The sequence below is a fragment of the Eschrichtius robustus genome, chromosome 4, assembly GCF_028021215.1.
Source record: "Eschrichtius robustus isolate mEscRob2 chromosome 4, mEscRob2.pri, whole genome shotgun sequence".
In the NCBI taxonomy this organism is placed as follows: Eukaryota; Metazoa; Chordata; class Mammalia; order Artiodactyla; family Eschrichtiidae; genus Eschrichtius; species Eschrichtius robustus.
In genome coordinates, this window is record NC_090827.1 from 42,814,830 (window position 1) to 42,829,039 (window position 14,210).

A 14,210-nucleotide genomic window follows, 5' to 3' on the forward strand; every position below is an offset into this window, starting at 1 on the left:
TTTTTATTTGCTTGTTCCCAGAGAGCAAGGATGCACAAAACCTATTCTGCTATTGTAGAGTAAGTTTCCTCCCTCCTACATAACCACCTGTTTTTATCCCGGCACAGCTAATTGCAACCAAATGACAGAATCTCTATGGCAAAACTGTAAGTTGTTGATAACATACAAATAATGTTAAAATATTTCCTGAGAAGATTCAGGTTCCACTTGCCTATGACTGGTATTCAGCATCATAATTAAACAAAAGTTTAAATTTCTTTCATAAAAAGGGGTGTGAGATTATTAATGCTTTAAAAAATTCATATATAGAAGTAGTCTGTTAAATGTTTTAGACATTTCACTAGTCATATTATTCCTTAAGTTTGCTCCAGATGCCTTCTAAATTATTTATAATATTTGTCTATTCCTCTCTAATTTCTATTGCTATGATTAAGCTTAGTCTAAATAATATTTGACAGGAATAAGCCTTGACTAGAAATGTGTTTACTCAAACAGGTAGGTAGTAAGAACTTATTTTATTATATGCAAAATTAAATACTGTAAAATGAGATCATTTTGGCTAAATACTTTTAGTCAATAATTTAAATTTTGAGACAGTTAAAAAAAAAGAAACACCACAAACCTGAAATTCAATTAATTCTGCCACTAGTAAAATAAGAGATGATCTATCTCTAAAATTGTTCAACTCTCCTAAAAATGCCTAATAGCAGAAAAAGTAGTTAGAACTATGTTATTAGTATATTAAACTTTACTTTCTAATTTCAATGCCTAATTAAATTAGTTAAACTCGAGGTAAGTACTGAACATCTCTATCTTAGAGACACATGGAAAAAAAGGAGCAGAAAGATTCAGTTAACAAAACTGCGTTTGTAAAATAATCTTCATTTTATTGAGCTATGACAGTAAAGCGTTTTAAATCCAAAGAACATATAAATTATATCCTAACAGTTAACTATCAAGCTCTGAAAAATTACTAATGAAACAACTCCAATTCTTTTCTATCCAGCATATCTCACTATTTTGCTTAAAAATGCATCTCAGTCACCAGATTATACAGAAAAATCTTCATATCTACCACCTTTAAATCTTTTAGCATTATACATCTAAGATGGTCTCTAACATTCAACAACTAAATCTATTTTTCTTTTATCAAATTTCAGAGGTAAGCTCTATTTTCTTCTCTGAAATGAAATACGGTGTGATTATAACTTAAATTTTCTAACAAAAATGATGAAAAATCATAGTTTCATCTTATTATTAGAAAATCTTTCAACAAAATTAAAGAACATCAAAAATACACTGATCAAGTCTCCAAAAAGACACGGCAATCAATATGCTGTCTGGTTTGCTTTAGTAAGACTGTGTGTTAAAAGGCTAAAAATAAAACTTTCACCTTTGCAGGTACTTTCTCAATAAAAAAGTCGGCAACTAAAGAAAAATTTTACTAAAATGTGTTCTGTGGTAAAAATTCAGCAGTCATTTATAAACTGCCTTAAAAACAACTGAACCATTTAATACTTCTGCCCTGGCATTAGCCATATTAATTGAAGACCAAAATTATATGGTTGACTGAAATCTATACATTAAAAAAACCAGCACATTTTAAACATTAAACTCAACTGTCTCATCCAAGAAACAGTTTATCAAGATTAGAAGAAAAAAAACAAAAATGAAGTGAATAGTTTCACTTGTCTATCACTCCACACCCTCTGGCGGAAGTGCCAAAACACAGTGAAACTGTCAAAAGGCAAAGCCTACGTAAGAGGGAGGAAGGGAACAGTTAACATGGGAAAATCACACAAAAAAGCATTTCCTGAGTAACCAAGAAATAGCTTTATTTTTCTCTTTTGTATCATTTTTGTATATAAAACTACTCTAATTATTATGATTTCTAAGTTTCACCAAAGAGCACCTGAAAGAAATATTTTCCACAACTGAATGAAGTAAAAGTATAAACTGGCTCCCTGGAAAAACGAGATGCAATCTGTAACAACGTTCAATCACATAAACTTATGTCTGAGCAATGTTAATTTTATTGTATCTTAAAGAGTAAAAATAAATCTAAATCAAAATATTGAGGGGAAAAAAAAGAAATGTCACCATCATGAAGTTCTTATGGTTTCTATAACTTTCAATCAGTTATTCGAAGAAGTGACAATTATGCAAAAAAGACCCCAAAGAAAACGCTTAAGATGCTTTTGTCATTTAAATTTTAAAATACCACATTCCAAATGACATCCAAAGCCATTTTTAATTAGCTGGGTAATAGATATTGTGCTTAAGTTAGCCTAATTAGCGTGAGAGTGGGAAAAGTTTTATACTGATGCAAAATCCAAAAATGATGGAATGGTGCAGGAAACAAGAGTACAGTTGTATTTAGTTGTTATGGAAACTATTCTACTGGTGTAGAAATGTATGTGTTAAAAACATAAGACTTACGAAGCAAATAAAGGGGGTTTCTAACATAGTAATCTCATGAAATAAGATTTAGTTAGTAATTGTGCGGTCTATTTCACTGCTAACAAATGTATCTTCAGTTATGCATATATAACTATCCAGCCTAGAACAGCTGTTGCTATAGTAACAAGATACATTTGCTCATATCCATATTTTAGGATTTACTTTTTAGAATTCCTTAAAAATTACGATTTAAAAATTTTGTTGATAAGAGAACTTCTGCTTGTGTCTTACTTCAATGTATTAGTAATATAAAGCCACAGTGGTAGTCATTCTTCTCCTTATTTAAAATGTATGTTTCTCAACTTTCAGTGATCTCAAAATGTGTTAAACAGTCAACAGTATTAGTGACAGAATCATCAACTCTTTAAAGAAACATGAGAATCGTGAGAGAATGAATTATTATACTTAATATTACCTTGTATATTCTGAGACTTTGCATGGTTTCTTTCCCAAAGAAAAAGAGCGGACCTCAGAACCATGGTCCAACTTTCTTTTCATCTATAAGGTAAAACAAATGAGATAGGTTTAAAAAAAAAATCACCTGTCCAACTATCAAATCTTAATGTTAGCATCAGTAATACTGAACAAATTCTTAAATTTTCATATGCCCGCAATGTTAATTAGGCATAGTTAATTCATATAGAAAATAAATGTTTCATACTTTCTTCTATTAGTTCTACTTTGTTTTACTCTTTACAAGACTGGAAAGGTGAATTTTCCCCCCTAATATTTGTCCAGAAGAACAGTGTATGGCGATTTAAAAATTGATATCCATCGTATATATTCCTTGAGAGTACTATACCTTTCGCATTTTCTAGTTTAAGAACCAACACAGAGGAACATGTCATGTTAACCCACATAGAAAAGAACCATATTTAATATACTGTTCTTAATGATTTACATTTTCCTTTAAAAACATATTTTAAGAAAGATAAACAACAAATTCAAAATTTCAAAATCAGAATGGAAGTAATAGTCACTGAATTTAAAACACATTATTATAAAAGGGTAAGGAGAATAATGTAAATAAAATGCTCTTGAAAAGTAATTATGATAAGGCATAAAGCAATGAATATGGGCAATGAAGACAGTACAAAAAGTAAATCCATAATAAGAGGGAAATCTGGAGATGGTATAATAACGGTAGAAAAAAAGCCATCAATTGATATTTTACACAGAATACATAGCTCTACTGACAGATACTCACTCAGGACAAAATATTCTAACTTGAAAACCAACAAGAAAAACAGAAAGATTTAAAAAGAATGAGTTATGCATCTCTGTAAGGTATACCCGACATCTGTAGTTTTAAAGTATTTCATTATGCTATATAGGTATGTAATATTGTAAATATATTCAGAATTATATTTTATCATCAATATTGAAATGTATATTTTTTTATATTTTACTATTGGTTAACTGAGGTCATCTTACTATAGATATGTTATAAAACTAAAATAAGATCTGAGAAGATTCAACTTCCTCTATTTCAGCAACCCCTCTAAGATTTGTATCTGCTAATTAATTACTGTATCATTGAAAACGATGGGAGCGGGGGAATCCCAGAGTGATAGAAAGTTACCCTCATTTTTGTAATAAGGTGAAAACCCTTGCTTTGCAGCAGCCTTATTTTCTTACCTATTCCTCACATGGGAACGTCATAACACAGCATGCCACACTGTAAATACCAGAGAGAAGCAACAAGACTCTAAAAGCTTTTTGAACCACACTCTGGGTAATAAAGACTGTGTTTTTATCATCATGAAGGAAGTATTCTAAAACACAGGGGTAATCTTACAACGTTAGAGGCAAGAGGTGAGCGTACGACAAGCTCATCCACAATTTATACCTTAGTTCATGAAATACCGACAGAAATGGAATTGGTCTTATTTCAACCCTTCAGAAGTTTCTGTGCTCATAACATTGTTTTAAAGTGATTCCTCTCAAAACCCATTATTTTCTTTCTCCAAATAATTTTAATAAAAAGCAAAAATAAATACTTTAATACATTGGTAGCCACATGCTTGCATATATATAAATTATAGACACACATGTACACATACACACAAATGTATCCATCAGGAAGGTCAGTCAGTACAGATTACCTTAAAATTCTATTCCTTATAACTTCCACAAACCCTCATTTTCAAAGTTGTTATGATAAACTTTGATATTCACTGTAATTAAGTTTGTAATACTGGCTTTCGGAACTTCCCTGGATATCTTGTAAATACATTGGTGCAAATGCCATTTGCCACTAAAGCAAACTTTATTTCCATCTTAGAAATCCTTCAATGAATAAAAATGCCTGAAATTCATATCAAGGGAACTGCTGTGAAAGGATTTTTAAATTTAGAATATTTTATAAAAAAAGCACTTTCTGTATGACTATATATCTTTTAAATATTATATTGTTTACTGAAAATACTGACTTTAGAACCAAAAATCAATTCTGCAATTTTGAAGGGGTACAGAAAGTAAATATAACCTCTTTAAATATAAATCCCCAATATTCTAGTGATTCTACACTTTGAGAGGCAACTAAAGAAAAAAGAAAAACCTATATATAAGGTATAGAAAAATTAAAGGCAAAAGGTTCACTAAAAGCTAACTAAGGATAGAGTATTTCCAGGTCAGCATTTAACAGAGCCACATTTCTAAAGTCTGAATATATTTTTAGAGGAAAATTCTCATATTAAAATGTACATTTTATTTTAAATGTAAAGCTTTTTCCAGTTCACGTTGTCTTTCCATTATTTGCTTACATTCATGATATAAAACAGAATACCAGACATCCAGCCACCCACCAAAATTAGAGGATACTGCAGCCATCTCTGATGATACAGATTTTCCTTCTCAGGCAGGCACACACACACAATCATACAACACAGGAAGAAAACAGCTTACTTACTTTGTAAAAAATCATTTTTAGTGTGCCGTAGAAACCCATATTTTCTGGATTTTTCCCCTTCAGTGATTCTGTGCCCCCGTGTGTCCGGCTGCTTGGCAGTCTCTGACAATATAAACCTTTTTCAGGTAGGTATGTCACAGATTCTAATGTGGACATGCTCAGGCACGTCAGAAAAGGAAGATTAGGGAGCAGAACCGGCAACAAAACTCCACAGTAGAGGCAAATGCAGCTCAGTATCAAACCGCTTCTTGGGACGCACATACATACATGCAGCTTGACTGAGGAGAACTCAAGGGAATAATGAGAGAGAACCGAGCAGATTATTGGAGGAGACTCTGCCCTGTCAAAGCCTGGCCTGAACAGATTCCTCCCTCAGCAGCAGAGGGATCAGATTACATCTTCCCTTGAACACAGAATGGTGCAGTCCAGGATTCAGCAATGCAGACTGCACATCAATTACATGGTGATCCGCTCCAGGGAACCCGTAAGCACACAGCGCGCTGAACAGAGGGAGGAGGTGGGCAACGAAGGAGACCGCCCCCATACCACAGCCCCCTCTCTCCCCTTTCAAACTTTCAGGAGGTTATTTTTGTATTTTGTAAAACCTGCATTTTTGAAGAGTTTTAAATGGCAAGCATCGTTTCCGCAAATAAGTCCTTTCAGAAACATTTTGAAAATGGAATATATTTTCATATGGTCCTCCCAACGGAAGCAAAGCAGTCTATTTTCACTAACTGCTACCCTATTGCAGTCAGTCCTGGCAGAGACTGATCAGGTTTTTCAAGTAGCTTGGACGGTCCAAAATGGGCAATTCCAAAGGGAGGAATTAGATATTCTTTGGGGTGATTTACAAAAAGGTAAACCAGTTTGGAGCATACGGCGTTTGCAGAAATTATGTAATAAGTTATACTTCAACCTGTATATTTCTTATATTAAGATTTAATGTAAATATTCCCTTTGCTTTCCCATTCCATTCATTTAAAACATAGTCTTCAAGAAAATTACCACACACTGCCAATCCTTACTAATCATGAGAATATCTTTTTATGATTAACAAACTAAGTATATAAAGTCTGGCTGAAAGGTTCTGTTTCTCCCAAGAGAGCAAAAACTGTGCTCATTGGAGAGTCTTATAATTATTTCTTCATTTACTGTTGAGTAAACAGGAGGCACTGGACTTCTACCTCTAAACTTACTTTCACAATGTGTACTGCTTATCATTAAAAAGGTATTTTATAGAATAACAAAGGTACTAAAGTTTGCCTGAAGGCAACCTTTTTCTTAGAATGACTACTAGGCAAATCTAGATATTTCATCGCTCAACTTGCTACAAAACCAGCTTCGGAGGCAATTATAAGATTCCTTGGACTAGAAAGGCCCATTATTAAGCGCCTAGTTAATTAACTCCTACCCTCCCCATTAACTTTCTTTATTACAAGTAAACTGTGTGCCTATAGTTACTTAAGTACTTAAAAAGTTTCTTCAGGAAAAAAGAAATACTATTTTGACTTACTACATTTTAATACTCTCTGCTATGGTAATAAATGACTTTTGTTAGAAAAATGATTCTAAATACTGCATAAAGTAGTATCATAATTTTAAAAATAAATGTTTACCTTTTTAATTAAGACATTTAGTCAGTATAACGTCTTTTACTTTATTTTTTTTAAACATCTTTATTGGAGTATAATTGCTTTACAATGGTGTGTTAGTTTCTGCTTTATAACAAAGTGAATCAGCTATACATATACATGTATCCCCATATCTCCTCCCTCTTGCGTCTCCCTCCCGTCTTTTACTTTAAAACATAAATAAGATAATCTAAAATTTTATGAAAATATACATCTTGGGTCTTCTCCTGGAAGTTATAGTCTACATATTATCTTTAAAAAAAAAAAATCCCCTTCCTGGCTCTTAAACTAATCCTTACCCTCAGAAACAATATGTACATGTACCCAGCAAAAGTTAGTTTTCTAAATAAACAATTAGCTTACTTCAAAGGAAAATTCCTTTTAAAAAGAAATCTCTTACTCTTAGGAAAAAAAAATCCCAAATGTTAGGAACAGACCCATAAACCCTTTTATTAGAGCTTCAGAGCACGCAGGATTAAAAAAAAAAAAAAAAAAAAAAAAAAGGATACCCCCTCCCCCCATTCTGGGCTGTCTGAAGAAACTAATTGTAAAATGAACACCTGAAATTTCCTCTAAAGCTTGTCGGAGGACAAAGAGACTACCTACCAGTCACATACTGGTATATACCTTGACTTCAATTGAAATCATGTCCTACCTCTAGTTGAACTAACCTTTTCAAATTAAGTCTACTCAGTTGAGGACACAGACCAACTTTAATAAACCAGGAATGCTGTCTCAAAATCTAGGGTGTTTAAAGGAGAAAATATCTTAACTTTGTACATTCAACGGAATGCTCTTCTGGTTACATGGCTCCTATGTATGGCTATGAAGTTACAGGAAAACCTGATTCCCACAAACGTATGTTTATATGTAGGTGTGTATATTCATATTTTATTTTTAAATAGGTAAAATATTTATCTGGCTCAAAAATCAAAATGATATGCAAAAGGTAAACACTGAGAAGACTCTCCGACACCCCCACCCACCCATCTACCATGGTTCCCACTTGAAAATGATTTTCATTAGTTTGTTTATCCTTTAAGTGAGAATGTGTATGCTTATAAATACCCACAAAGACTTAATTTTTCCAAATATTTAAACAATTCTCCCTAATATCCTGTTTATAATGTTAATTTGAACTGCGAAGAAAGAATTTTCAAGCAAAGCTAGTCGACCAAGTCTCTAGATTTCAAATTAACAGAATAAAATGAATGATTTTCAATATTCTCTAAAGTACTAGGAATGAAAATTGTTATCTATTATATTATTTTCATCATAATCTATATATGAGCAAAGCAAATGAAATCATTCTCAAATTTCTGTTTCTGGGAGTCTTGGCTAAAATACAAACATTTAAAACTTTATTCAGAGATTTAAGGTTTTTAGTAATATGACTGAAAAAGGCTTTGTGTGTGAATCTTTATCTATCTTATCCCTGTGGTAGACAGAAACATTGTAAAACTGAGATCAGTCCATAATCTATGTTAAATAAGTTTACCAAAAAAAGTATTTTATGCTTTATGCTAGAATGTTAGCTACTAAGTTCACTGAAAAAGCTAGCTAGTTAATCATTATAGCTAAGAAAATACTTGTGTTTGTCATCCACATTTTTAGAATTAATATCTCAGTGTATTCAATATCATTTTCACTACAATAAACTAAATCTTCATGTAATATCAGCTAAGCAATGAATTTCCCATTCTATAAAGAATTATTTCTTGTGCTGATGGACGTGCTATAAACCTTGCTGAAAATCTATTAGTAAGGGAGAGACTAACAATGAAGTCCTTAGACTATAGCCTATCTGCTAATTCAGACTCAGTGCTCATTTCATCACAACTCCATTGAGCTAGGTGTAGGAGGAATGCATGAGAGCAGGAGCTTGAAAACTGAAAAACAGCACAAAGATATGAAGATGTACTGCCCCAGAGTGTAAGCCTCTGGGAAATAGTAGCAGTAGAATGATTAACTTGTGAGCTAGTATAAGAGAAACGGCTCTTTCTAAGCAATTGGTGGGGATGACTAAGTTTTCAGAAGAGCAAGCTGTGGTTATGGGCAGAAACAAAAAACAATCTACATGTAGATAGTGAGAAAAATACAAACAGTAAAACAGCCTTCATGTATCACGTATCTTCAGAGAAGTATGTATCTTTATACATGGTGCCGACAGAGGAAGGAGTCGTTAATAGAGTACTTTTCCTCACCTTGACTCTCAGAGTTCATTATTTCCATTTTAAATATATTCTTCCATTGCACTTATCATACCCCATTGTAATTTTTATACATCTCTCTCCCCTACCACTCGAAGGTTCACAGCTTTCTAAGGCAAAGCAGAAAAATGATATATAACAAATAATTAATAGTTTTGAATCACTGGCCATACAAGCAAGTAGTAGCAACCATGGCATCATTTTTCTAAAGCATAAATATATAACTAGTACTAAATTATACTTATACTTAGTGCTAAAAGTCCAACTATTGTATTATAATTAGTTGATACTATAAATACTATTGGTTCTTTGCATTACTTTGCCAACATTTAAAATTTTATTTCCATTTTTTTTTTAATTTTTATTTATTTATTTATTTATTTATTTATTTTTGGCTGTGTTGGGTCTTCGTTGCTGTGCGAGGGCTTTCTCTAGTTGCGGCAAGTGGGGGCCACTCTTCATCGCGGTGCGCGGGCCTCTCACTATCGCGGCCTCTCTTGTTGCGGAGCACAGGCTCCAGACGCGCAGGCTCAGTAATTGTGGCTCACGGGCCCAGTTGCTCCGCGGCACGTGGGATCCTCCCAGACCAGGGCTCGAACCCGTGTCCCCTGCATTGGCAGGCAGACTCCCAACCACTGCGCCGCCAGGTAAGCCCCTTATTTCCATTTTATAACAGTAGGATAATGTGTTTATATTTGTACGTCAGTGATTTTCTTCATTACTATTATGACAACATTCTTTACTCTGATGTTACACTAATAAAACCACCTAGCACAGTTAGCTGTCTTGCCCTGAGCACAGAATTTAGATTAGAGACAGTTTGGGATTTCAACATCAAAGAAAGGAATGGCAAGCATGCTGAGGTTGAAACAAACTTGAAATCTCACTAACCCACAGTCATCAGGTTTCTGGGGTGCAAGTTCTTATTAAAAGGTTCACAACTGAAATTGGCAAGTTAATAAACCTGTTCTATCACAGGTATTATCTACTAAAATAGGATGTATGCCCAGCACCTACATTTTCCCTAATACAAGTAGGTGGCAGTATTGATCAATGAGCTATTTTCACATTTATTCATTCGTTACGCATTTATTTACACCAACTATGTGTCAGGCACAGGATAGTACATAATTAAAAAAACTTTTTTTTCCCCTCCATTGAATTTATGCTCAATTTAAGACAGAGAATAGGGTGATACATATACACATCTGATTCTTAGAACTCACACTGAAATTAGTTCAAAAAAATTTTTGAGAATATGTAAAACGAAACAAAGTAAGCCACATTTAGTTTGAAATTACCATCCAAGGAAACAAATATTAAAATACTACTGCATTAAAAAATATCCCAAACACTAAATATTGTAATATATAACAACTTTGTTTAAAATACACTTGTTGGGAAGTGAGGGGGATGCTTATAATAATATACAAAATCCTAACCTCAGTAAATCAAAATGCAAATCAAAGTATCACAGCTTAGACTGGTTTAAAATTTTTTTAAGATAACTATGATTGTAGGAGTGGTACTTAAACATTTTTTTCTTATTCCTGATGTTTAAAATATTTATAACTTTCTTTATAAAAATGCAGCCCCTGAGGATTTGACACAAATTACAATATTGATTCAAGATAAAAGTTCTTTTCATCCCTTAGTTTGGGCCAAATTACTGATCTGATAAACATGCACAAATATATGTATCTACCAATATATAAATATAGACACATACAGAATTTCACACAATAATGCAAGTTAAGAGTTCTATTTATCACAGGCACAGAAGAAAATAATGAAGATGGGAGCTCTGCTTGTTTGCTCTTCTAAAATTTATATTGTTATAGAGCTGTCAGAGACTTACTACACATACCAAAACATTACTTACAATACTTCTTTGTAGACAAGCAACATCTGCAATAATTTGACAAAGTTGGTAAGTCACTCTGGAGTTTATCCTGAATTATCTAGAAAGCAATTAATCTTTAAATTTCATGCTTAGAATCCAAAATAAACTACCAGTAAGCATCTTGAATTCATACCTAGGAGTTTCCTCTCAAATTTTTATTATAAATTTTTTGTAGTAATCCCTTCAGTAAAGTAAGAAAAATATCATGGGAAACTATTTTTTAAAAGGTTAAGTTCAAGAAAAATAAAACAGCAAATATGACCCAGGAATGAATTTAATTAACATGGAGAAAGAATGAAATCAATTTTCCTTCCATGTACTGCTTAGAACCACATTTGCTCTTCTTTCTTTATCCAGCTGGATATTTATGGCTGCTGTCTGTAATGTTCAAATATATTTACCTGGCTTGAGAAGAATTTCCTATAGATGTGGTATATCAACCTTGTATTTTAATATTAAAATAATCTTTCATTTTAAGCACTGCTTAAAATTCTGAAATTAATTTCTTATATTAGCTACTAGTCATGACTAAAAAGCTTTGAGAAAAGAGATAAAGGCTAAGAAGTAAAAAAGTTATATCCACTGAATCAACAAAAAAACCACTAATAGCAGGAAGCCATTGAGTGTAGAACTAGAAGGGATCTTGGAAATCATCTAATCTAATTCTCCTTCGTTTGTGGAATGGATCTAAGTTTTGGAATCGGAGAAATCTGAGTTTACGCCATTACTAGAGTGTAACCTCGGTAGGGGTTATTTGACCATGATGAGTTCCAGTTTTCTCTTAAATGTGGTGGTAATACCATTTACCTTACCAACCTAGGCCACACAGTCATTGTGAAAACACAGAGGTGCCCCTATAAAATAATAACTATTATTTACAGGTGAGAAAGGTGAGGTAGAGAATTGTCTTGCTCAGGGTCATACAGCTATTTTAGAGGCGTAGGCTCCAGTCCCAAGTTCACTACTTTTAACTGATTTCCATTAGCTATGTGATGGCTCAAGTTCAGCTAAAAAAATCAGACATTACTAAAGAAGGAAAAAAGTGTTATATTTTGCAAATAGCAATTAAATATGCAAACCACAACTAAATCTTGATTTATTCAGTTCATGGAATGAATATCTAGGTCTATGTAACTATGCTTCTGCTACACTTGGGAATCTGAGGCAAAGACATGGTAATTGGGGAAAAGATAACAGAAACTGACAGAAAGAGTTAGCTTAAATGAAATCAATCAATTAAGAAAAAATCACCCACTATCTGCAAAATGCTACTGGAGTCAAATAAAAACATTGCAATAACCCTCCACCCCTAAGATACTTAAAATCCAACTAGCAAGACAAGAGACTAATAGAGAACAATATTTGACTGGATATCAGTTGCCAAATTGGGTAGTGTAAGAAGTCAGAAAATGGAGAAATCATTTAACTAGTCTGAGATTTCATAAAACATACGATCTTGCTTCTAAATTTAAAAGACAGAAGTTTGGTAGATGTTGAGGAGATAGAAGGAAATTATCATCTGTGGACCTAAGATATATGTGGAAATGCCACAATCATTAACTTGACGGATTGACAACATCTATAAGACTTCTAGCAGTCACTAGTCTTTATAAGGCTCATTAGGGAATAACCTTTTTAATACTATTATCTCCTAATTCAAACACTTAATACTACAGTTAAAATAGTCTTTAACTTACTAGTAATGGTTTCTTCAAAAGTACTTCCTGCCATGACTCATTCTTCCATTTTAGGGCTAATATGTGTCTTTCAGTACAAGGAGAACTTTACTGTGTGGGTGTGAAGACTGTAGACCTTTTATTTTAGTTACAAACAATGACTATGAAGGGGTCCTTCTGTTTCCAAAGGTACTCATACAGAAATCATATATAAAAGCAGGTTGTACTCTTGAATATAGGGGGGAATGGTGCAGATATAAGAAAGTTCTTAAATAAACATTCAAATGCATATTCACCAAAAAACTTTATGAAAAGACAATAAAAAATGTAACTCAGGGCCAAGGTGGATACCTGACTCATTCTCACCAACATGTGGCCAAAAGGACCTCTACTATTCAAAAACACAGCTTGCTTGGAAAATGAAATACTTTGTCTTGTTCCACTCCCAGCCCTTTCTTCCCATGCCTTGCCCCTCCAGCCTCCAGACTCAAAGCCTCCTGCTAAGGAATAGATTTCAGTATAGAGCATTCTGAAGGCACAGAAACTGTTCACCATATACAAAACTAGGAGAAAGGTTACTGCAAAGTAGGAGTTGTGAGATTCAAACACATGATAAAAAGTATGGTCCTTTTGAAAATATATACACATATATTTAAGTATGTGTGTGTGTGTGCACGCACACATGTGTATGGATGGGGAAAACCTACATAAATATATAAACATGTGCACAGTGGTCATCTAAATGGCTTAATAAGAGATTTTCCTTCTTTTTCTTTTAACTTGTCAATAAACAAGTATTCCTTATTATGTGCTAACAACTGTTCTAAGCACTGGGTATAAGGTAGCAAACAATGCAGATGAGCTCCCTAGTCTCATACAGTTTGTATACTGGAGTGGGGGAAAACACACAATAAATAAACTAATAAATGAAAAAGATAATTTCATATAATGCTAAGCTCTAAGAGAGAAATAAAACAGGGTACTATGAAAGAAGTAAGTAGTTAACAGAGGGTAGTAGAGAACTGTAGCTAATTTTGAAAGGTATTACCCAGGAAACAACTTTTAAGTCAAAATGGAGTAGAGCCTAGACTCAGCAAGAATAAGGCCAGTCTGGCTAGGTAAAGTGACTGGTACAACATGAAGACGGAGAGGTAACCAAGGGCCAGATCATGTAGGATCTTGGCCACGGTCAAGAGTTAGGATTTAAGGAATTCTAGTGCAATGCGAAGCCATTAGAGGATTCCGAGGATTTCTAGAATACACAATTTCTGTGTATATGTTTTAATATTATTTTTTATATTTTCAAAAATGTATATAAAATTGAAGACCACTCACAAAGTAATTCTCACTTGCTGAAACTAGACATAAAGAGAAAATGCATAAAAATCTTCTCAACTCTTTCATGTCCAATTACTCTTC

At 33.3% G+C, this 14,210-nt stretch overlaps 1 protein-coding gene across 5 annotated transcripts in view; it reads right to left on the minus strand.

Annotated features, from left to right (window-relative positions):
• The window catches only part of FBXW7 (F-box and WD repeat domain containing 7), a 204,775-nt gene that overhangs the window by 26,182 nt on the left and 164,383 nt on the right, over positions 1-14,210 (minus strand). For 4 of the 5 annotated variants that reach the window (XM_068542632.1, XM_068542631.1, XM_068542629.1 and 1 more), the window contains one exon: positions 2,876-2,958. In XM_068542632.1, the coding sequence (XP_068398733.1) occupies positions 2,876-2,958 (83 nt within the window). Of the gene's footprint in view, positions 1-2,875; positions 2,959-5,371; positions 5,633-14,210 lie in introns of those variants that run through there. The other variant, XM_068542633.1, reaches the window with a different exon arrangement.